The sequence below is a fragment of the Falco naumanni genome, chromosome 13 (assembly GCF_017639655.2).
Source record: "Falco naumanni isolate bFalNau1 chromosome 13, bFalNau1.pat, whole genome shotgun sequence".
NCBI lineage: Eukaryota > Metazoa > Chordata > Aves > Falconiformes > Falconidae > Falco > Falco naumanni.
The window spans coordinates 19,889,146-19,912,982 of NC_054066.1; the positions used below are offsets into that span (position 1 = coordinate 19,889,146).

Below are 23,837 nucleotides of genomic sequence, written 5' to 3' on the forward strand. Positions count from 1 at the left end.
GCTCTGCAGTCTCTTCCCAGGTATCTAGCTTTATTTGTTCTAGGTTCTGATATGAAGCAATGATCACGAGGAACACACATATAAGCTGGAAGCCCAAAGTATAGCATAAAGACATAAAAGAAAGGGGCCAAAAGAAAAACTTTGGTAGCTGCTAATCTCTCATTTCACAGTTGACACCTATCCATCTCCAGCACAGCTTTTCCACACCCATCAAATTGCACAGGCATGATACTGAGAGAACCATGACATCCCTGCAGGGCTGAAGCAAAAATATCCTATTGTTACGAGTTGCACGGCAACATAAATAACTTTGACCTTGATAAAAGGGTAAAAAAAATATAAAAATTTAGGAAGAGGGGTCTTATATACCAGGTCAGCATAACACAGCTTAAGTCATACAGGGGCTTGAAAATCCTCAACTCAGAAAACTGGTCTTGTTACCAACTGCATCATCAAAACACACAGCAGAGAAAATGTGGAAATGGGGAGGAAAATTTAAGTCAATCAAAAACTTCACTAAGACAAAACATCTTATATAATCTTCCCACTGGGAAGAGAAGGAGAATAGACTTTCATGTGAAACAAATGCTAGTTATGTCACTTGATGTACTTGTGGAAGGCACTCAAGTATTTCAGTGGCATAGACAATAGAAGAGGAAAATAGAACAAGAGAGAACAGAACAGAAATAGACTTGGTTGGCTTTGTCTTGAAGAGCTGGTCAAAACTTAGAATTTTCATTCCACTAAAAAATTCAGAATTCTTGACAACTTTTCCTGTTCTTTTAGAAAAAAAAAACAAAACAAACAAAAAACAAGGCAGTAAAGTTTTGAAAAGCAAATAAAATTTCTCTGAAAGAATCAATACCAAAACTGGGAGCCCATTTCAACCCTTTCAATCCTACTACATCTCCAGTAAGTCCAGAGATCCCTAAATATTTACTGAGTGGCGTCTGCTTTGCCTGACTCTTAGATTCATCTAATGTTTTGAATAGATCCTTCTACCCAGTGATATCAAAACAATTTTCAAAATACAGTGAGTTATTTCAGATCACAGAAGTAAAATGGAAAATGGTTATTTCTATTTCACAGTTAAAAGAAAAGAGAGATGAACAGATCAAGATCAGCAAAGTTGAGTGAAAAGGAATCTCTAAGTAGGAATCTACACCAAACTATGGCACATGATCAGCCTTCCTTCCCTTAAAGACTCTCATATTAAAAAAACAATAATTATCATATAATGTTCTGCTATTACAGCCTGGTAAAAATGTTCAGACTTCACAGGTTTTTGGGGAATTTCTGGTATAGGGACACTGGGGGATTTGGACTGTAGTGAATCTAAGCTAACCTACATCTGCTGAAGATTTGCTCATGTAGTGGAAAGGGGCCAATAAGACTATGCAAAACAATTAGTGTAATTTGTCTTCAGGTTTTTTTCAGACCTCTATGGGTTTTCATATACTTTACTTTTACATGCTGATTATACTGTCATTCAAGGAACCAACATGCTGCCTTGGCAAGACTGGTCACTTTAACTATCTGATACTTTCTCTGCAAATATTTTCTTGCCTTAGTGTGCAGGTTTCTGCATAGGTGATGACTATATAGAAGACAGCCCTGATGTTCCAATATCTTGTGAACTCTGTGATCCAAAAGTAATGTACTTAATCAAGTGTAAAGCAAGAGGTGATTAAGTTTTGCGGTACTGTACAATGCCTGACTGCTCAGAAATGCATCTTTTGATATGGTGCAGAGAATTGAAGGGAATGATTTGTCTAAGACCTCCAGTGAAACTTATCTAATTGAGGGAGGTCTGTGGGAACTCATGAAGAACGGACTGCAAGAGAAAGAACATAACGCAATACAACTAGTGGAGGTTTAGGCCACAAGGGCACTGCGACCTTGAGGCCTGTGGTTATACAAAACAGAATGTAGGTCCGGTTATAACCGAAACTGTCAGCAAGCATAAGATTGAGGCATACAATGGAAAGTACCGAAGCAGAACTTGTAACCCTAGGAAACGAAGTAAGCAGAGTGAAAAGGAACAGCGAATAAGAAACTTAGCTTTTGCAATATGTAATCACTTTTGCAATATGTAACCAATGAGCTTTGTGCACGATAATCTTAGACTATGTATGCAGCCTTATAAAAGAAGCATGTTAAGAACAATAAAGCAGATCTGATCTGATTCCACCTGACCGGGTCTCCGTCTCTCAATCGCGGCAAATTGGTGACCCCGACGTGATACGTTTAAGGATCCGACGTGACGGGTCGACGAACCGCCTAGCTGAAGCGGCTTGCTGCGACTCCCACAGAACTTTGAATGATCTGCTGAAAGGAAGCAGGAAGCGGCCTGAAATCCCTCCGGAGTAGAGAGGTGAGCTGTGGGAAACATGGGGAATCAAGCGTCGGCCCCTGAGAGAGACGTATATGAGCTTATGAAAGCTCTTCTTAAAAAACATGGGAAGAGCATTCCTGGGCAGGATCTTAAGACAATTCTTAAGTGGGTTCAAGTTAAATTACCTGCTGTAACCGCATCCACTATTTTTACACGAGACCTTTGGGATAATGTGGGAGTGAAGTTATGGGATGCGGCGACTACGGGGAATGCTGAAGCACAGCGTATGCTCCCGTGGTGGAGAAGCATTTTTGAGGTTTTAAAAGCCCAGGAAAACATTCATAAGAAAGACTCAGACAAAGAAGAAGACCCCCCCCGGTGTCCCCACCGTTACCGGAGGGAGCAAAGCCCTCGGCACCACTGACAGTATGCGCCGCGGAGTATCCACCTGAAGACGACCCCTTTGACCCGGGACCCATAGACCCTGAACAGGAGACAGATTTATACCCCCCCGACCCACATGATGTATGGGCCAGCATTAGACGTCAAGCCTTACAGGAGGGGGAACTGGAGATTGCCAAAACGATAGTGGCTCCTGTACTCTATCCGCGAGGCGGAGGGCGAGTCGGAGGGGGACAATGGGAAGCTTTATCTTTTTCGGTAGTTAAGGAACTGCGTCGTACTGTTACTGAACATGGACTTTCTTCACCATACTTTGCAAGTTTGTTATCTTCTGTCTTTGATACATATGTTATGACTCCACATGATTTAAAATCTTTGGCGCAGCTGCTCCTAACACCGACTCAGTATACTTTGTGGGAGGCCCATTGGAGGGGGGGGACTCCAAGCGCTCCTCTTAACTTATGCGGGTCATAACAACAATGCAATTGCTGTATTGACTTTGGAACACCTTACAGGCACGGATCGTCATTCTAACCCGGCAGATCAAGCCTGAATCCCACGAGAAGCTCTTGAAGCGATTCGTGAGGAGGCAAAAAAGGCCTTTTTTAAGGTTCCTGACTCTCAAAAACCGCAGAAGGCTTTTACCACTATCACACAAGAACCTCGAGAACCCTATATGCAATTTATCGATAGATTAAAACAGGCTTTGGAACGCCAAATAGATAATACGGAAGCACGGGAAATTTTGTTGTTAAAATTGGCTGTTGAAAATGCTAATGCAGATTGCAGAAAGCTTTTAAAATCTCTCCCGAATCAAAACCCTACTTTAGTTGAAATGATCGAGGCATGTAACAGAATCGGTACTGTAGATTATAAATTTGAGGCCATGGCTGCTGCTTTTGCAGCCATGCGTAGCCAGTTGGGGAATTGCTATAGCTGCGGTAAACCTGGTCATCTAATGAAAAATTGTCTGGCTACTAAGGCTGGCGCTAAGCCCAGAGTCCCAGGAATTTGTCCTAGATGTAAAAAGGGTCGTCATTATGTTAATCAATGTCGGTCCAAGTATGATTTGCAGGGACAACCAATCCAGGGAAACCGATCTCGGAGCGCGGGACAGCGACGCGCGCAGACACAAATAACGCCGTCACCCTTCAACAATTCCCAAAGAGGAGCAGCAGCAGCGCCTCAAGTCTTCGCCCAGCAACAACCGGCAGCGCAGGATTGGACCTGGCAACCGCCCACACAGTAACGTTACTTGACTCCTCGGTTCACTTATTGTCAACAGATGTTTCAGGACCCTTACCCCCAAAAACACAAGCCTTATTGATAGGGAGGTCTTCTACAACATTATCTGGTCTTTTTGTATTACCAGGTGTTATTGACTCTGATAGTACCGAAAACATTAAAATCATGGCATGGACCCCGTTTCCTCCCTGCACGGTGCCGGAAGGTAGCCGTATAGCACAACTGATCCTTATGCCCACAAGCAAAGATTGTTTAAATTTGGACCAGCTCCAACAAAGGCAGGGTGGGTTTGGTTCAACTGGGGACCCACAAATTTTATGGGTACAGTCTCTTTCTCAAAAACGGCCTATGTGCCAATGTACCCTTATTCGAGGGGAACAAAAAGTAGTTTTGAATGGGATTATTGACACCGGAGCCGATGTTACAGTAATATCTCATGCTAAATGGCCACCGCTGTGGCCGCTAACCAATACTCCACAGGCATTAGCTGGGATTGGCGGAACTGGCAAAAGCCACCAGAGCCTGGAGCTGATCCAAATTCAGGGCCCAGAAGGGCGTATTGCTTCTGTTAAACCTTTTGTGTTACCTGTTCCCATGGTTTTATGGGGACGAGACGTGCTATCACAGTGGGGAATGACAATTCGTACCCATTTTTAGGTGGGGCCATTGAAATGCGCGACACCCTTAAATTAACCTGGAAAATTGATGCTCCCATTTGGGTGGATCAATGGCCCCTACCTTTAGAAAAGCTTCGCGCCCTTCAGGACCTGGTCACAGAACAACTCGAAAAGGGACACATTGTGCCTTCTACCAGCCCTTGGAATTCTCCTGTTTTTGTTATCCGAAAACAGACTGGCAAGTGGCGCTTGCTCCATGACCTTAGAAAAATCAATGACGCCATGGAAACTATGGGGGCCTTGCAACCTGGGCTCCCGTCTCTTACAATGATTCCCAGAGATTGGCATTTAACTGTTATTGATCTCAAAGATTGCTTTTTTAATATCCCCTTGCATCCAGATGATGCTCCTAAATTTGCTTTTTCAGTTCCTAGCGTCAATATGCAAGCTCCATTGCAGAGATATCAGTGGGTTGTGTTGCCACAAGGAATGAAAAATAGCCCGACAATATGTCAATGGTATGTAGCTAAGGTACTTAGCCCTGTCCGAATCACAATGCCTGATGTCCTATTGTATCATTATATGGATGATATCCTAGTGGCTGCACAACATCACATAGTCATGGAGAAAGCTGTAGCCCTTGTCACGGCGGCCGTTAACTCGGCAGGCCTCTGTATTGCGCCAGAAAAAATTCAAAAAACACCCCCGTGGAAATATCTGGGCTGGCGCATAAGAGCCCAAACCATAGTTCCTCAACCTTTGCAGATACAGACTGATGTAAGAAATTTACACGATGCACAAAAGTTGTTAGGAACAATTAATTGGGTTCGGCCTTTGCTAGGGATTTCTAATGCAGATTTGAGCCCTTTGTTTGAGTTGCTCAAGGGAGACACAGATTTACGTTCTCAACGCCGTCTTAACCCTGAGGCTGTTGCCTCGTTACAGAAAGTTGCTACAGCCATTGCTTCTAGACAAGCACACCGATGTGATCCCAATCTCGCTTTTTCTTTAATCGTTTTGAACCCAGCTCGACAACCCTATGCGTTAATATTTCAATGGGATCCACAAAAATCGGATCCGTTGTTGATTATCGAGTGGGTCTTTTTATCTAACCAGTCTACAAAAACTATTGTAACACAATATGAGATGTTTGCTCACCTGATAATTAAGGCCAGACAACGGTTGTTGATGTTATCAGGAACTGACTTTGCTTATATTTGTTTACCTGTGACAACCATTTATCTGCAATGGCTTTATCAACAATCAGACATTTTTATGTTAGCATTAGCAGGTTATATGGGCCAGATTACATCCCACCCACCTTCACATAAGCTGCTTAATGCTAATTTTTGTATAACTTCTAAACCAAAACGAAGTGATCAACCATTGCAAGCCCTTACTGTATTTACAGATGGATCTGGAAAATCACACAAATCAGTTATAGTATGGTGGGACGACCAACGTGAGCGTTGGGATTCAGACGTTAAAACAGTCCCTGGCTCCCCTCAGATAGTGGAACTGGCTGCGATAGTTCGAGTCTTTCGAAAATGGTCAACGCCAGTTAATGTTATCACTGATTCAGCTTATGTTGCAGGAATAGTTGAGCGAGCTGAAGCATCTGTGTTGCGTGACATTCCGCACTTTGACTTATTTGCTTTATTACAAGAACTCGTTTTTCTTCTGGACTCTCGCCCTTACCCCTATTTTGTTATGCATGTCAGATCGCACACTTTTTTACCTGGCTTCATTGCAGAAGGTAATCGCCGAGCTGATCTTTTGACATTACCGGTACAAGTGTTACCAGATCGTGTAGCTCAAGCTAGACTCAGCCATTCTTTTTTCCACCAAAATGCTGGAGGCCTTAAAAGACAGTTTGGCCTTACCTCCCAGCAAGCATCTAACATTATTGCTACGTGCCCTGACTGCCAAAGATATTCTTTTCCGTCTGTTGCAGGCGGAGTCAACCCTCGAGGACTACAAAGTTTACAGTTGTGGCAAACCGATGTTACCCACTATTCAGAGTTTGGCAATTTGAAATATATCCACTCTTCTATTGACACCTTTTCAGGTGCCTTATTTGCTTCTTGTCATACAGGAGAAAAAGCACGTGATGTCCGTAAGCATCTTATGCGTGCTTTTGCTACATTGGGTGTCCCGGTACAAATCAAAACAGACAATGGTCCTGCTTATGTCTCTAAAGCAATGAAAACATTTTTTGAATCTTGGGGTGTAACTCACACTACTGGCATCCCTCATTCTCCTACAGGCCAATCTTTAATTGAACGCTCCCATCAATCATTAAAACGTTTACTACAACAACAAAAAGGGGGAATAGGAGTTGCTACTCCTGAAGAACGATTACAGAAAGCCTTATATGTTTTTAACTTTTTGAATTGTTCTTTATTAGACAGCAATCCTCCAATAATCCGACATTTTAACACAAATACTTCACTCGAGATGCGAATTAAAGCTCCTGTACTGGTCCGTGATCCAGAAACGGGTAAGATAATGGGGCCTTATCCCCTTGTCACGTGGGGCAGAGGCTATGCTTGTGTTTCCACAGAGAGAGGCCCCCGATGGATCCCAGCAAAGAACGTGCGACCATTCCGTGAACCCTTACCACAAGTTTCGTCTGAAGATTCTGACTATAACTCTTGACCCTTCTGTTGTCACTTGTGGTTTCCGTCACCAGCCACCCTTTAGGACACCTCTGTGTTGTGACAAAAATAACAAAATCGTGCCGCAATAGATTTTTTACTTTTAGCACAAGGGCACGGATGTGATGAGTTTGAAGGGATGTGCTGTATGAACCTTTCTGATCACTCCCAATCAATACACAAACAACTTTCTATTTTAAGGGATAATATGAAAAAACTTCGGGAAAGTAGTGATCCTTTTACAGATTGGTTATCTTCATTAGGTTTGTCTGGATGGTGGATTACAATTTTGGAAAAAATAGCTGTTGTAATAATAATAGTGTTATTGTTAGTTTTGCTTTTGCCGTGTGTTATGCAATGCTTACAGAAGCTGATAGCCAACTCTGTAAAACGAGTTCTTATGGTGCAACAAGAAGGGGGAAATGAAGGGAATGATTTGTCTAAGACCTCCAGTGAAACTTATCTAATTGAGGGAGGTCTGTGGGAACTCATGAAGAACGGACTGCAAGAGAAAGAACATAACGCAATACAACTAGTGGAGGTTTAGGCCACAAGGGCACTGCGACCTTGAGGCCTGTGGTTATACAAAACAGAATGTAGGTCCGGTTATAACCGAAACTGTCAGCAAGCATAAGATTGAGGCATACAATGGAAAGTACCGAAGCAGAACTTGTAACCCTAGGAAACGAAGTAAGCAGAGTGAAAAGGAACAGCGAATAAGAAACTTAGCTTTTGCAATATGTAATCACTTTTGCAATATGTAACCAATGAGCTTTGTGCACGATAATCTTAGACTATGTATGCAGCCTTATAAAAGAAGCATGTTAAGAACAATAAAGCAGATCTGATCTGATTCCACCTGACCGGGTCTCCGTCTCTCAATCGCGGCAGAGAATTGGACCAGTTCTGTCTGCTTTACCAAAAAATGACATTTTATAATCTGAAAAGAGAGCCTCATAAATCCCCACAAGTGTTAAACATTGATCTGAAGCTTTAAAAAGATGATATTTATCTGTTTGCTTGTTTAATTTGTTTGAATTTTAAGCTCAGGAAGGTGTCAACTTGACATCTTGTGGAAGCAATTCTTTGTTTTTTTTCCAGATGAGGTTGAGCAGGGGCAGCAAGTTTCCAATCATCACTAGTTGTTCTAAGCATCCAACCAAAAAAAAAAAAAAAAAAAGAGAAAGCAAAAAAGAAAACCATCAACTCACCTTTCCATTGTGGTTTATATGAATTATTAAGAACTGAGATTCAGTGGAGCCTCAATTCTTGAGCATGGAATCAATACTATATTTTATATAACAAGGGCAGTAAAGCCAGCTTGTTCTACTTCCATCACAGTGAAGCCTTGTCAAGTCTCTCAGGCAACCTAATTCACTAGGGCCAAAGTCTAACACTACTGACAGGAAAGGTGGACTGAGGTGGATTGAGGCGGATTGAAAACTGGCTGAATGTCTGGGCGCGGAGGGTGGTGATCAGTGGCACAAAGTCTAGTTGGAGGTCAGTAACTAGTGGTGTACCCCATGGGTCAACACTGGGGTCCAGTCCTGTTTAACGTCTTCATTGATGATCTGGATAACGAGGCAGAATGTCCCTTCAGCAAGTTTGTAGATGACACAAAAATGTGAGGAGTGGCTGATACGCCAGAGGGTCATGCTGCCATCCAGAGGGACCACAACAGACTGGAGAAATGGGCTGACAGGAACCTCATGAAGTTCAACAAGAAGTCTGAAATCCTGCACCTGGGGAAGAACAGCTGCATGCATCTATATATGCTGGGGCCCATCTAGCTGGAAAGCAGCTTGGCAGAAAAGGACCTGAGGGTCCTGGTGAGCACCAAGTTGAACATGAGCCAACAATGTGCCCTTGCCACAAAGAGGGCTAATAGTATCCTGGGTTGCACGAGGCAAAGTACTGCTAGCGGTTTTAGGGAGGTGATCCTTCCCTTTTACTAGCACTGGTGAGGCCACACCTGGAGCGCTGTGCCCAGTTCTGGGCTCCTCAGTACACGAGAAACAGGGACATCTGGAGACAGTGCAGCAAATGCACACAAAGATGATTAAGATACTGGAGCATGTCTCCTATGAGGAAAGGTCAAGACAGCTGGGAATACTTAGCATAGAGAAGAGAAGGCTTGAGGGGGACCTTAATGTATATAAATAGCTGAAAGAAGGCTCTTTTCAGTGTACCCAGTGACAGGACCAGAGGCAATGAGCACAAACTGAAACAGGCCGTTCTCTCTGAACATTAGGCAACACTTCTCTACTGTGAGGATGACTGAGCACGCGCACAGGTTGCCCAGAAAGGTTGTGGAGTCCCCCTCCTTGGAGATACACAAAAGCCATCTGGACATGATTCTGGCCAACTCTCTCTAGGTGGCCCTGCTTGTGCAGCGGGGCTGGACAAGATGACCTTCAGATGTCCCTTCCAACGTCAATCATTCTGTGATAATTGAAATTCTCTGAAAGACTTTTCACTTCAGTGGGGGTTGAGATGTGACCTTCTGTCCAGAAGCCCATGGAATTCAGTTCGCTTTCTTGTGCTGTAAGAACTATTTGCAGCCACTACGAAAGGACAACTTTTTACTGCGTCCTGGACTTGAAAGAGAGAGAAGTTCAATGAGAAGTTATTTCTGCAATTATTGCCTCTTGAGTGAGGGTGCCAAAAAAGTGCCAGTTGTGATGGCACACAGGCCTGCAGGGAACTGACATCAGCAATCTCACTTTCAGAAGGGAATAATTAGGCAGATCTGTGTCAGTCTGTATCCAAAAGGTGAAAGGCTCCTTTTTCACGTTACCTGTAGCCAAACTACCTGATTGCACTTTCAAACTCCATTCCCGAACATAAAAATCAAATACCAACTTCCTCACATGTATCACAAGTCACTTAAAACGTGCTAGATGCAAACATTGAGCATTACTAATCATGTGGACACATTTCTCATCCTCTGTATGCCAGCAGAGAAAGTTCATCCAGTCACCAAGAGGGGAAGGTCTTGAGTAAGCCTATAGCAAAACTGAGAAGAGGCACAGCAGACTCCAAAGTGTTTCCTTTTTGTCCTGCTTGGCAAATGGAATACTGAATGCAAGGGAAAATGGAGATGGAAGAAAGAAGATGATAAATCCTGTTTGCTATTTGAGGTTTTAAGCTGTTCTTTGAAAATGGAACCTGAAGTTGATTGAACTGGGTTGTATATTATATTTAGGAATACCTAGTCCTTGAGTGCAGAAATGTTATGCATCCTACAGTATTTGCAACTCTGAAGTGGAGAAGATGTGACCTAAAAAACTCAGTAATGACTGCATTTATAAGTAATGGTCTAAGTCCTTCACTGGGCTGATTATATGTCACTTGGGTGAAAACCAATTTCAAGCTGCACCTGTTGGAAGTTTACGTCAATGGAAAAAGGAAAAAGAATTAAAAGATTCACAGGTTAGAAACTGAATTGTGGGTTAGAAGTAAAGAGCAAAATACTCTTTCTAAATTAATTTGCTGTGATTCAAAAGATACCCACAAGGAACACTCAGAGCGTGTTTTAGGGACATCAGACCTTCACCCTTTAAGTGTTCCAGGCCAAAGTCAAAAAGACAAATGATCATACAGAAAAGAACAAATGCCAAACAACGCCTGCTTCAATTGAGGGGAAGAAATGAATCATGCTTAGAGCAATTTTTTACTGCAAGAGAGAGGAAGAGCCTTTCTTTTCCCAGGAAACTCTCCAATATGGAAACCCTAGTATCCAAAACTCACCTCATCCCACACAGCTGAAGGAAGCTTCGTGTATATATATATATATATATATATATATATATATATATAAAATTCCACAAAGCTTCAGCTGAAGGAAATAATTCTATCATTTTAGACTCTTCCCCTTCTCCTTCATCATCATTTAGTATGTCCAACCGAACCATTTCTATTTATGCTGTTTTCCGTATTTCCATATTCCAGAAGAGAGAGGTATGACTCAAGACTGCTTTTTTCACAAATCATTTAACCTCATTCACTCTACCGTGCAAGCTAAGAAATACTTATCTAAAGTGAAAACTTCTAAATACAGTGAAGTCCTTCTATTCATCTCAAATCTGCAGCTAATTCCTGAACTCCTTGAAAATTACAACAGAGATTCAGATATTTTAAAGCCAGAAAGGACTTTTACTATTCTGTAGCCTGGTCATCACCATAAAATGGATCATAGAAACCTTCTCTGAAATACCTGCCGGAAAAGCTTTTCTGCTGGTTGAGCTAGATCTATCTAGTTAAAGTTATCTGATCTTAAATTAAAGATCTTAAATGAGGACACATCATGGAAGCTATATTCTGCTCCATAGAACATTTTTGTTATCCGGTTACTGTTCTGTAAACATGTATACTGTGTATGTAAATATAAACTGGGGTCTAGCACTCCTGAGCATTTAAGCAGCCGATTTTCATCTACATTCTCCTTAAAACACTTTTGTGCCCTTTAGGATCTTCTGCCAAATCCACAAACCTGTAAAAAAAAAATAATGGAAAAATTTCTGCAAGATGCCTGCTTTGCAAAATAAAATTCCAGGAACTGCTGGAAGTATTCAGATTATTCAGAGGAAGAAAGAGCTGATGCAAAAGATTTAGAAACTGTCTCATTTCCTATTCCAAACGAATTCAGTAGTAAAAGTTGCTATACAATTATACTTAGTGTTGAATGTGATCCTTAGAACCGTTTGAAATTCCATTTTCTGATTTATCATGTTACTGATCTCACAATTTAAATTGGTGTCTGGTGAGATTTGGGCCCAAACAGAATGTGTCCTGTTTACAAGAAAGCTTAATTAGCACTAGCATCTCTACACATTTAACAGGAGGGATCACACTCCTCTTGCATGTACTGCATGTAAGAGTGTCTAAAATTATGTTACATTTTTTGCTGACACTTTCCTCTTTAGCTGCTTTAGCAGACTTTGCAATATCCTACCTGATAAAATTTACTTTGGCCAATATTAATCAGTCAGCTTGATGTCCTAACATTTACTTTTCTCTTTTGTTGTTTGCAATGCCTCTTGGAACTGGGACAAATCTCAGACATGCGCTCATGTGAAGTCTGTGGTATGTACTATATAAATGAGACCCCAGTTCTAGCTACCTAGCTACCACCTGAACAGTTTTCTTAGATCATTATTTCTGAAAGGGATCAGTTTTCCTCGGGTGCCATGAAGGCACTAGTAGCTTTGATATTGCTTGTTCAGCTTCCAGTTCACAAAGCTATACCAGCAGCTCCCCCTGCTCCCTTGGGCTGTGATGACCCAGAATCAGAAGCAGCAGCTGAAGTAGCTGTGAGTTATATTAATGCCCACAGTCATCATGGATACAAGTTTGTCTTAAACAGAATCGAGAATATCCGCGTGCTACCCCAGGTAAGTGAGGATCTTGCAGGCAGAGCGCTGTGTTAACCTGGAGATGGGAAAGGACCGACAAGCCCTGCCAAGGGCTGTATCCTCACATGGGGTAAATCAGCATGAGTCTGTTGATCTAAATGGGGCAATGCCACCTGGTAGCAGTTGAGAATCCAGGTCACTGGGATGTGTCTCTCAAAGAGCAGAGCAGAGGGGGAGAGAGGAATGGTCAGATATTTTTGTACGATGCTAGAAAGGTCTCGGTTTACAAATGCAGTATGCTTGCTAGGGCAGATCATTCCAAGTGCTGATTTGTGAGCCCAGCAGCTAATCTGGAGAAAAACTGTGAGGATAATCTTTGTGATGCAGGTAATTATTTATTGGCTAAATGCATATATATCATAACCCCACGCTATTAGTGATTTTGTAGTAGGCATTAATTTTACCTAATATCCCATTGAGCTGACAAGGAAGCTGAATGGAAATAACTGCAGCTCATTTTCACTAAGATCTATTGCCATCATTGTAGGCATCTAGAAAGGCTGTAGAAATGGTCATGAATGCAATGCATGCATCCTTTCAGAATCTGTGATTCTCTCAGAACATTGAAAACGGTCCCAAATATTAACATGAATGAAACTCATGGCTGTTTACTACTTGTTATGAGAAAGAGGATAACAAAGTCATTTACAAGAGACTAAAACAGACATCAACATGATTAGAAATGTGCCCCCAGTTACTCACATAAAAACACTGGTGACACTGTTTCGCTCATATTTAATACTTTTACACTAAAATAACTTCATTGGTTTAAATGGAATCACTCATGACTCAAACCTCAGAGTCAATCTCAGAGCTAGGGAATCTCACTTTTGCCCTTCCACTCACATGTCTTATGTTTCAAAGGTTCAGGAACAACCATAAAAGACCCTGAGACCATAAACAACATGAATATTGGGGCTGAAACTCATCTGGTGAAATTCAGCATAATTCCAGCGGACTAAATTGGACAGGCCAATGTGCGCCAGTGTTTATTTGGTATCTGGTTATAGAAATACAAAGTTTTTTCACCGACACAGCTGTTGGTTTTTAAAACTACCCAACAAAATAAAATCAAGTTAACTTAAGAGAACTGACCCACTACATACAGGCTGGACCAGTTCCTTAGTTTGAAAAAAGTATCAGTGTGACAATCTTGACTTATTCCAGCTAAAAAACTGAGTCCTGGTTTTTTATGAAGTTAGATAGTAAGTAAGGACTCACTCAATTATTCTAGTGTATACCTGGAGCATCTGATGTTTTGTGAAGTAATTACTTCAATTCCTGCTTTTTCTTTTCTTCCAGGGGCTGAATAATGACATAATATTTCTTGAACTTGACTTGTTAGAGACCGCATGCCATATTCTCAGCCCTACGCCTCTTCCAAATTGCACAGTAAGGAGCTTCACAGAACATGTGAGTATTTTAAACACTACTAGCTCGGTACAAAGCTGCACGTTCAGTATGTTGATGCCAGAGGCTACACTATCATCAGTTAGATCCCCAAGCAAACGTTCTATCACTGTAACAGCCCACCCAATCACTTGTAAGCTCCTTGTTGATTTAGTTGCCTTTACGTCATGAAGGATTTCACTTCTGGATTTCTTTCATGTGCTGTTATGTGAAGAGGGTAGGTCACCGTCAGCGTAACATCCCACACACAGTCCACGAATGCCATGGGGCATGGTTTAGGGGCTTCAGATTCAGCCCTCCATGGCCAGCCCAGATGCACTGCCACATTGCAAACGGCAGACAGGGCAGGTTGTGGATCTGTGTTACCTAGTGAAATTCTGCCAACTCTGGCCACCTAGTCCTAGCCAAGGCTGCAGAAGAGCTATTCTCTTCAGACAGGGCTCTGCCTTCAAAGGAACGCTCAGCTGGAATTTACTGGCCTCAAATATTTTGTTCTTATGCAAGTGTGATCCAGCTGTGACAAACTTTCCCTAACTGAACAGTGGAAGTGCTGTCTGAGTACAGGCAGCTCTGGTTTCTGAGCAGAAAGCAGAGCGAGCGATTCACAATTTAAGCCTGCTCTTTCTAGAATGGGGCCCAATTCACAGAGCTCATGACTAAATTTGAACCATGAGCCACCCCGATATTCACCAGGGCTCAGATCCCATTCTCCATCTTGGGGGAGGTAACTCTAACTGTTCCCTCTTCCCAGTGACTCCAGCTTTGCTTTTGACATCTTCTCCCCTGTGCGTCATGTTGCATGTCAGCCAGCTCACACAGGCAGCACACTGCTGTTACCATGGCCACTGACCAGCTGAGATTAGTGACAGTGTATCAAACAGCTCAGCAAAAGGTCTTAATTCATAAGTATTCATACTCTTGGCTCTTTCTGAGAGAGGAACCTGAACCAAATGTCCATAATCTGGCTATCCTTGAACCTCCTATACTTTTGAGATCCAGATTTGGATCCAGATTTTGCAGCTTTGGTCTGCTGTTTGAAAAACCACAGATACCACAACATGCCTTGCAGCGCCTTTGCAATCAGCCTGATTTTGCCAGAAACACTCAGCTAGGATCTGTTCTTTTGAATGAAGTAATAGTTGCCCTTTTCAGAAATTCCTATATATCTGAACGATGTAACCCCTTGATTTTTCTCTCTCTCTCTCTCTAGGCAGTTGAGGGTGACTGTGATGTTAAACTGCAGAAGCTGGATGGAAAGTTATCTGTACTTGCCAGTAAATGCCACTCACATGCAGGTAAAGACTTTGTCCTTTAGGTTTGAATCTAGAGGCTGGAGTATTATTATAGCTGTTACAGTTCACTAGCTTTCCTGATTCTAAAATGCTGTGTATAAATACGGCATGCAGGGATGACAGTTAATGGCTTTTCTAAACCCAGCCATTTTGATAGTAATTTTTCCCCCTTTTCTGATTGTATTCACCTACAAACCCAGCACTCTCTTTGCTTCTCTTTACTATGACAATTAAGATACTATAAGACTATCTGGGGACCAAGTCCCAGATTTGACCTAGAGATTGCTGGTACTGAGGCTTTTCACTCAGGAGCTTAGCCTCAAGAATTTGATTCCACGTTGATCTGAATTTACTGGAGCTTGTTGATCTTCAGAGCCCCTTTGCCAGATGCAGATGATTTACTAAACCCAGAATTTTCAATATTGCCATGGGAAAACAGATCTCTGTGCTGCATGCTCTGTACGAGATGTCTTCAGTACTACTTTCAAAACTGGTGAGTGAATGAAGCAACACTCACGCAAACACAATTCCAATAAATTAAAATATTTTTCCACCATTCCTTGTGTGAGCTGACACATCTTTTCATTGGTGTCATGGATAGATTGCCAGGAAAATAATTGATTAAAATCTGAGTAAGAACATTCAGACTGTGCTACTGAAGCCCATAGCACTTTGGCTTGCGGGAAGGCTTGGGTGGCAGAAGTCGCGTGAGGTACTGCCATCTACAGCCTGTGCTGCAACACTCCTTCCGCGGTCATTTGGGACAGACCATTAAACAGTGTTTTGCGTGACTGAATGGGTCTATAATGCCTTTTAAAACAACCTACGATGTGATCAAAACATGATTTGTTTGTTTCCCCCTGCAGACTCGAGTGAAGATGTTCTCCAGCTCTGTCCTGACTGCCCGCTGCTGGCAAGTTTGAATAACACTGAGGTATTAACAACCGTTACAGCTGCACTCAGTGACCACAACAGCAAAACTACTGATGCTTACCTCAGACTGCTTGAGATCGGAAGAGCCAAAATCCAGGTAATTGCTAGAACTGTCTGGCCTTCCATGTAAACAGAAAATTTCTTCTGCGGTAACTGTACAGTGCTACCACGTTTGCAAACAGATTTAGCCTCCTCTAATTTGCCCTACTGAATGAATGTTCTTGATTTGCCAAGCGTTTTGTGTCATTTTTGCCACAGGATTCCCTTTCACTTCGGTGGGAAATGCAGAGCTAGAAGCCACATTTGCCTTTTATCTTTTCTCAGCAGCTCTGTCATTTCACAATGCAAAGTTAGTTAAACAATTTTCCTGTTTTATCAGTATCACCCAGCGCATACTGTCTCTGTTGAGTTTGCTGTGGCTGCCACTAACTGCTCAGCAAAAGAAGCTAAAGATAACGTGGAGGCTTGTCAACTGCTTCCTGACGACCAGTCTGTAAGTATGCCAGCACATCAGTCCTGATCTCACCAGCTCAGAGGCAGAAAAGCAGCATGCTGTGATGCCCTCGCACTTGTGCAGGAATAGAACTTTGTGAGGATGCAAGTGCAAGAGTTGTATATCATCATGATACGCTTTTCAATATATAACTCCTAAAGCTATATCACACCTTCCTCTTCTCTCTGAGGTATCTAGACTGAATCCTGATGTATTTGAATATATTTCGAAAAGATGTGAGGACTGAAGTGACCTTAACACAAAATATTTTTAATCAACAGAATATATATTATTGTTTACTCTTCATAACATGAGCACCTGAGAAAATCAGGCTCTTTGTACTGGACAGTACGCAAATACATAGCAAAAGGGCAGGCTGTTTCACCTTCCTACAATTCAAGTGCTGTCAGTGTGCTTTGTTCTGATATATAGGCTCTTGAGAATTATACTGTATATTTTATCATGCTAAAATTCCCCTTTTGTTTCTGCTGAAACTGAGTCCTAGGCAGTTTTAGTGGGTGGGAACCTTTTACCTAGATACGTATATATTCTTTCCCTCCCTCATATCCAGACATACAAAGGATCTTACTGTAGAAGAATACAGGAGTCTCACTTATTTGCTGGTCATGCTACAGACTAAAAAGCAAGCACTTCACTGCTCAGATAAACATGAGAAGATGTAGCTATTTCTAAATGTACTGAAATTAAAAACTGCAATGCAGGTCTTTTCTAGTTTATAACTATTTTCTCTTGACTATGTTCTGCTTTGCTAGAATTTTGGTTTCTGCACAGCAACAATGGTAACACGCCCCTCACAGGACCTCAGAGTGGACTGCCAGCTCTACGGACATCAGGTACCATCTCCAGATATTCCCTCCCTTTCCACAATATTCTAGCCTACTGGTACTGGTAGAACTAATCACCCTGAGTTTACCTTTCTCAGTGTAGACTGCATTAGCTATGTGTGACAATCCAAGTTTAACTTTGTATTCTGAAAAACAAGGTAAGGTAGCTCCTGATTATCCTATGGATTTCTGTGCCAGGAATTATGTTACCTCTGCCATCCATGCTTGACACAGTTTGTCCTCCTAACCATCTGGTAGGGCAGAGGGAACCAAACTCCGCTCAGCTAGGGGGATGGGCCAGATAGATGTAATACATAAATGAGCCATTGTGGTAGGCTAAATCAGCTGGGATTTTTTGCTAGTACTCCTTCGATGTGACTGAATTCAGGGAGGCCGACCCTCACTGCTGTAGCAAGAGGAGGGGAACATATATGCACTGGACCTGAGTGATCGTCAGGTATTTTAGCCTCCGCTTGGTCTGAGAAGGGCTAGGTGGTGGCTGCATACTTCCTACAGACCAGAACCCTTGGTAACACAACAGTAATTAGCTGTCTAGGAGATACATCAAAGAAAGAGTAAGACAGCTGGTCTTGAACCAGCTGCACAGGTGGCCCTGAAAGTTCATGTAGCACACAGTTTGGTTAAAAATGTGTTCCTGGGCTCCTATGTATGTGTTCAAATGCAAATCAGACTTCTGTGATGGTCAGGAACATTCTGTACCTTGGCTGGAGGCCTGTATCTGGTTAGGAGCAGGGTACCTAACAAGGTATCAATAACCTGTATGTTATAAGCCCCAGGTTACTGAACACAAACACAAACTGGTTTTCTTTTCCAGCCTGGAGTTACCTACTCTCAAGCAGGTCAAGATACATCAGCAGGACTGGTGCCCAGTGTTGTACAAGGCTTCACAAACCATAACCTCAGGCTTTCCCACAATAACCCTTTTGCATCTGAATCCAGCTCTTCAGAATTTCCTTCTTCCGTGCTCTCAGCAAAATCTGTAGCAAAGAGAGCAGCTGCAAAGGTTGCTCAGCATGACAAAGTACCTCGCCCAGTTGGCTTTGCGCCTCCTCTTCCTCCTCCGTGCCCTGGGAAGATTCGCCATTTCAAGATATAGGCTGTGTTACAGACATGGCAGAACAGCTAACTGAAGGATCAGGGTGCAGCAGCAGCATCAACACACAGACCACAGCATCAAGTGCAAATAGGTGAGAATGCTTGACTCTGAGCCCAAATGAGTTTTACCCTCCAGAGAGCAAAGCCGTGGCCAGGATCTTGCAAAGGCCTTCTTCAAAATATAGACGATTACAACATATAGCAGCTGTTTTCACTACATATAGGGATGCTCTAGTTAAAAAGCAGAAAATATTGTTTCAATGAAACTGTTGTAAGAGCTATACAACAGTTGTAGCTTTGTAATAGAAACACCAACCAAAAGGTTACTTCACAATAAAATGTTCAACAGAAATGCTTTGGTACCTTCTATCTCTACATATTTTCATTTAGTTGTCAAGTATCTCCTTCACAGCATTATGAGTCATATTCTGGGCTTGTTTTCAAAACCAGTAAGCTCCTGCACTTCTCATCAGATTCACTGGGATGTGTGGGTGCTAAGCACTGCGGAAAATCAGGTCAGTCCTTCCTTTTGATCACACGCCAATAAAACTAAAAAACTGGCAGAAAAAATGTATTTTTCCCTTCCACCTGTAGTGTTTCCTAGCACATACCTAATTTTAATATCCACCAGAAGTACCTCAATACTTTTGGATATGGGCTAAGTGCATCCCTGTCTATGAAAAGAACAAAGAATCAGGACACATTCATTGCTGTGCAGACTGAAAGCATCAATCCTTCCAGCCAAACACATGTGTATTCTCTGTCTTCCAGCAGATACACGGGTACAATCTGATCACGGGGTACTGTATGGCCTGTGTGCATATGAGGGAATACCAATTCAAGGGAACAAAAATATACTACAGAATGTATCTATATAATAGGACCCAGACAGGGATGGCAATTTACCATTGTCCTAGCAGTCAAATCTTCCTTGAATTTCTGACATGTTAGAGGCAAAATCTATTCTAGGTAGAGAAGTAATAAGGGACAGGGGCCAGAAGGATCTTTGCTGCCAGCCAGACTAGAATTCTGCAGGCCCGGGGGAGCAGTCTCAAAGGCAGTCATGAATCTTTAACCAGGAACAGCACTTGCTACAAGATAATTATCATGCAGGCAGCAAAAGCTGCAGAACACATGTCATTTCTGAACTGTTTCAAATAACCTATCCTGTTCTCCTAGTTACAACCTTCCAGTATTCAGTAAGCAACACAAATAACATTTGTTCTTGGTGACAGTGCAACAGGTTGCTATACAGAAAGGTTCTGCTCTGCTATGTCATTGGGGAAAGGAAAAGCCATAGGCACTTGCACCAATGCTTCAACTGGGTGTGTGGAGGGGAAAGAAAAAGGGAAATCAGCCCAGATTCTATCAGCCATAATCTAACGTGATGGCAACATACCGCCAACAAGCTCTCCCCATGAAGGCAGCAGCTTTCACATTTCAAGAATATGCTGAGTTCTTGCAGGAAGTGTGTTGCAGGTGATTGTGCCAGCTACTGCCAGTCAATTGCTCAGTGATTTTTTCTGTCTCCGTAAAACAGTGACTCCAGTATGTTCTGCATGCAGCCATTCATTCAAAAAGTGCTAGCATTAAGCTGTAGAAACGTCTTGTGCTAAGGTAGGTGGTCCTCCCATCCCACTGCATGAGACACGGTACAGGATTTAATTAAATGGCTACTATTATGATCTGTGTTATTATAACACCAGGTACTTGAGACTGAGTTTTTAACTCACCTGAAGAAATCAGTTTTCCTAGCTTTTGTATTTTTTAAATCAATCACCTTAACTAAATCATACAAATTGTCTTGTATATAATGAAGTCGGTACTAAGTTATAGCAAAGACGGTGTTTTCCAGGATTAGAAAATTCTCTATCTGAGAGCAGAAGCAGAATGTTTATAAAAGGGACCCCTGCCTATGCGGATCTCTGAACTCCAGAAATGCTGCATTTTCTTGTTGCCTTTCCCAGGCACACAAACTGAAGATATGTAGCAGAACATCTGTAGCCTCCTCTGAACACCTCACAGATGTTCTCCTACACCTGGCATAACTACTCCATTGTTTCCTGAAACAGGGAGGGGAAATAAAAAAAATAAAAAGAAGCAGAATTGCTCTGTGCCTTGCAGGTAGTAGCTGCATCTGATCTTCTTTCTGCTTAACACTTGCCCTTTTAAGGACACATTTTGCCCCCTTAAGGATACATTTTCCACGACTGCTTTGAAGCACTCACTTCGTCTCACCGCAGTGTGGCCTTGTATTCATGCACCTGGACCCTAGGAAGAGATTTAGTATTCAGTAATAGCTTCTCTGGGCAGTGAGTGCTATGAAATGGCAATACATAAAATACAAATGCCTCCTTCCCTGAAATGCAGCTTGAATAGTTTTGTCACGTCCACATCAGCGGCCGACAATGTTTTTCAGTTTTTTCAAATCCTGTTTTGCTAAAGCATGTGTATCTCATGTGCTGCTTTAGCTGGACATGCTCAGATTTCCCAGCTGTGTCCATGTTTTGAGGTCAGCTACTTCAACAGAGAAATTTTTTCCTTTCTAGTGGGAGAAAGAGTACAAAGAACAGTCGGGGATATAACAATTCCCCATTATAAGAGGCACCAACACAGCCAGTACAAACTGGCACCCATCTCCATAGAAATGCCATGTACTTTAAGGGTAAAGAAAATGAGTTATTATCCTCCAGCCACAGGGGAAGGTTCCCCAGGCACAAGGAACAATGTCAGTGAGTCTGCATTGCTGCTTCTGCTGTTCCTGTACTATGGCTACAGCAATGTTTCTCAACATTCATCCCTTGCACCCCCTCCCTCCGGGATACAGCCCGTACGTTATCCCTCACCCTGAGTTTGCAAAGCAACTGGCAAGAGGAGGGGGCTCAGTCTAGCAGCCATGTGCCCCTTCTGTCCTGCTGTCCGAGTTTTCCACTTCTGCCACCAACCAAAGTCTTCCCAGAAGAGTTTCAGCCCCAGTGCTGTTTCTGGTCTTCCTGGCTGTATGTATAATCCCACCCAGCTTTCCATGGATATTCGCCGGGACAGGTTCTGCTGTCTCCCACAGGAACATGCTTTGAGCACTGCTGGGCTAACGAGCGAAGATTCTTTATACCACCAGTTAAAAAAATGTGACAACATATAAAATTTTAACCCCCCTAAACTTTACAGTAGTATTAAATAGAGACATTTATAGCCTTCACTTGCACTTTTCCTTCCTCACTCAATATAGGGCAACCCTCAAACCTAGATACTTGGTGTCATCCAGCAGACAGCTGTGATCACAGAGACTCCCATGACAGAAAATGAGGACCAGGAAAATGGTTACCCATCTTCTGGTATCCTTCAAGTTGAAATATTGCAGAATTACCCTTTAGCAGAAAACCAATGACTTTCACCGGGATACTCCCCAAGTAATGGTGGTTGTCACTTCTCCAGATCCTCAAGATAACAGCTAGTTGTACAGCTATTCTCTTCTGTTTTCAGCATGGAGTTCTGACAGGTTAGCCATGAGGCACACCTCTGTCATTCCATACTTAAGTTTCTCCAGGCAGAATTTTCCATGACTCCTTTTAATCTGTACTCAGCAAATCACTCGAGAATCAATATTGACCACAGTACAGCCTCTTAGCTGGCAAATCAACCTCCAAATTCAGCAGTGAGGGAATAAGTTAAAGCTACAAATAAACCTGCACAGCTTAGTGTGTGCTCTGTAACAGTATGGGGGGAGTGGCTGAGTCAGTGAATGGCTACCCCAACCCCAAGTTACAGTCTCCAGTCACACCAGGATTGTATTATTGGTTGTTGCTGAAAAGGAAGAAAAGCAGAGCACTGAGTAGTGCTAAAATAATTAAAATAGTGACATTGCTGGACCAATTTCCCTTGTTCCCCAGGCCTATAGCTGCAGGCTTATGAATCTCCTGTGGCTTCCTACAGTTTGAACTGGAGGGGTAGGCTGTGGCAGTGCCTAGAGAAGCCAAGGAGCTAAAGATTAAGCATGTGGGACTCCTTCCCTTGAGCCAGTTCTGACCATACAATATAAGGGAGACAATAAGACTGAACAAGATAAAAAACTAAGGTCCTAAATCATCCACCCAAGAGATAGTTAGAGGATAAGTAGCTGCAGTTCAGAGAAGTCTGGACTAAGTCTGGGAGAGTGATGTGCAAGGTGATGTGAACTGGCAAAAAACCAACTGGATGTACATTTTCCTTGAATCAAAGTACAAAAAGAATAAATGGGGGGGGGGGGGGGGGGGGAGTGGATGGGGAAGAAAGAGCAAGGGGGGGCATAAGGAGGAAGGCACTGGCTACAAGAAATCAAGCGGAGGCAGTTCCCCCTCCAGTTTACGTTACACACTCTCTCTTCTTTAAAAAGTTCTTTCTGCTAGGTTTTCTCCTTTCAGACCTTCGGTGCCGAGACAAGCATAACCAGCCCCAGGTCTGTAACTTTCTTACAGGCCACCTTCCTTTCCCGTCCCCTCTCAGCATACAATTTCAGATGGTTCTTACTTTATCGCTCAGTTTGGTCCTCAGGCAATAAAAATGCAGCAGCGTGTTACAATTAGCAGTGGAGTTCATATGCAACTGTACCTGCGCCTAACCCCACAGGAATATAAAGATAAGCATTGCCAGGCAGGAGCTGAAACCAGGTGCAGCCAAAAAAGTTAAGATGAGAGGAGATAAAAAAGAAACAAGACTTGCTCTTTGGCATCAGAAGCAACATGTAACGATGGCAAGTTCACAGAGTACTTTGTACAACGTGGCAGTGAGGACAAAGTCAGAAGCTGGGGGAAGCTGGGATGAAATAGTAAATGTTCAAGGCTCAGGGAAATCAGAGCAGGGGGTCAAATACCTGGTAGGTGTCAATAAATTGAGGAGTTTAGGCAACAAAAGATGAGTGGGCTGTAGTCAAGGCACTGAGAGGGGAACAAATCCTGAAATGGAGCCTTCAGTAGCCTAAGACTGTTCTGATAGCCCTAGTTCACTCATCATCTATTTCCTCCAGTCTCTTACAGCAGCTAATTTTGCACCAGCGCACTAACAGAAGGGAAGTCTTTGGTGTGAGAACAAAACTTACCACA

At 42.6% G+C, this 23,837-nt stretch overlaps 1 protein-coding gene across 1 annotated transcript; it reads left to right on the plus strand.

The window, feature by feature from the left end:
- The first annotated feature begins 12,373 nt into the window (after nt 1–12,373).
- On the plus strand, nt 12,374–19,111 carry AHSG (alpha 2-HS glycoprotein). Its single transcript, XM_040613167.1, has 7 exons — nt 12,374–12,649; nt 13,973–14,083; nt 15,291–15,375; nt 16,239–16,402; nt 16,685–16,798; nt 17,572–17,652; nt 18,479–19,111. The coding sequence occupies exons 1-7, from the start codon at nt 12,446–12,448 to the stop codon at nt 18,758–18,760; spliced, it is 1,041 nt and encodes a 346-aa protein (XP_040469101.1). The 5' UTR covers nt 12,374–12,445; the 3' UTR covers nt 18,761–19,111.
- The last annotated feature ends 4,726 nt before the right edge of the window (nt 19,112–23,837 follow it).

Excerpts from the sequence above, each read along its gene's own strand:
- AHSG (XM_040613167.1), top strand. The coding sequence starts at position 12,446 with ATGAAGGCACTAGTAGCTTTGATATTGCTTGTTCAGCTTCCAGTTCAC. Across the intron at positions 12,650-13,972 it reads ATATCCGCGTGCTACCCCAG|GGGCTGAATAATGACATAAT; the intron begins GTAAGTGAGGAT and ends CTTTTCTTCCAG. Across the intron at positions 16,403-16,684 it reads TCGGAAGAGCCAAAATCCAG|TATCACCCAGCGCATACTGT; the intron begins GTAATTGCTAGA and ends CTGTTTTATCAG.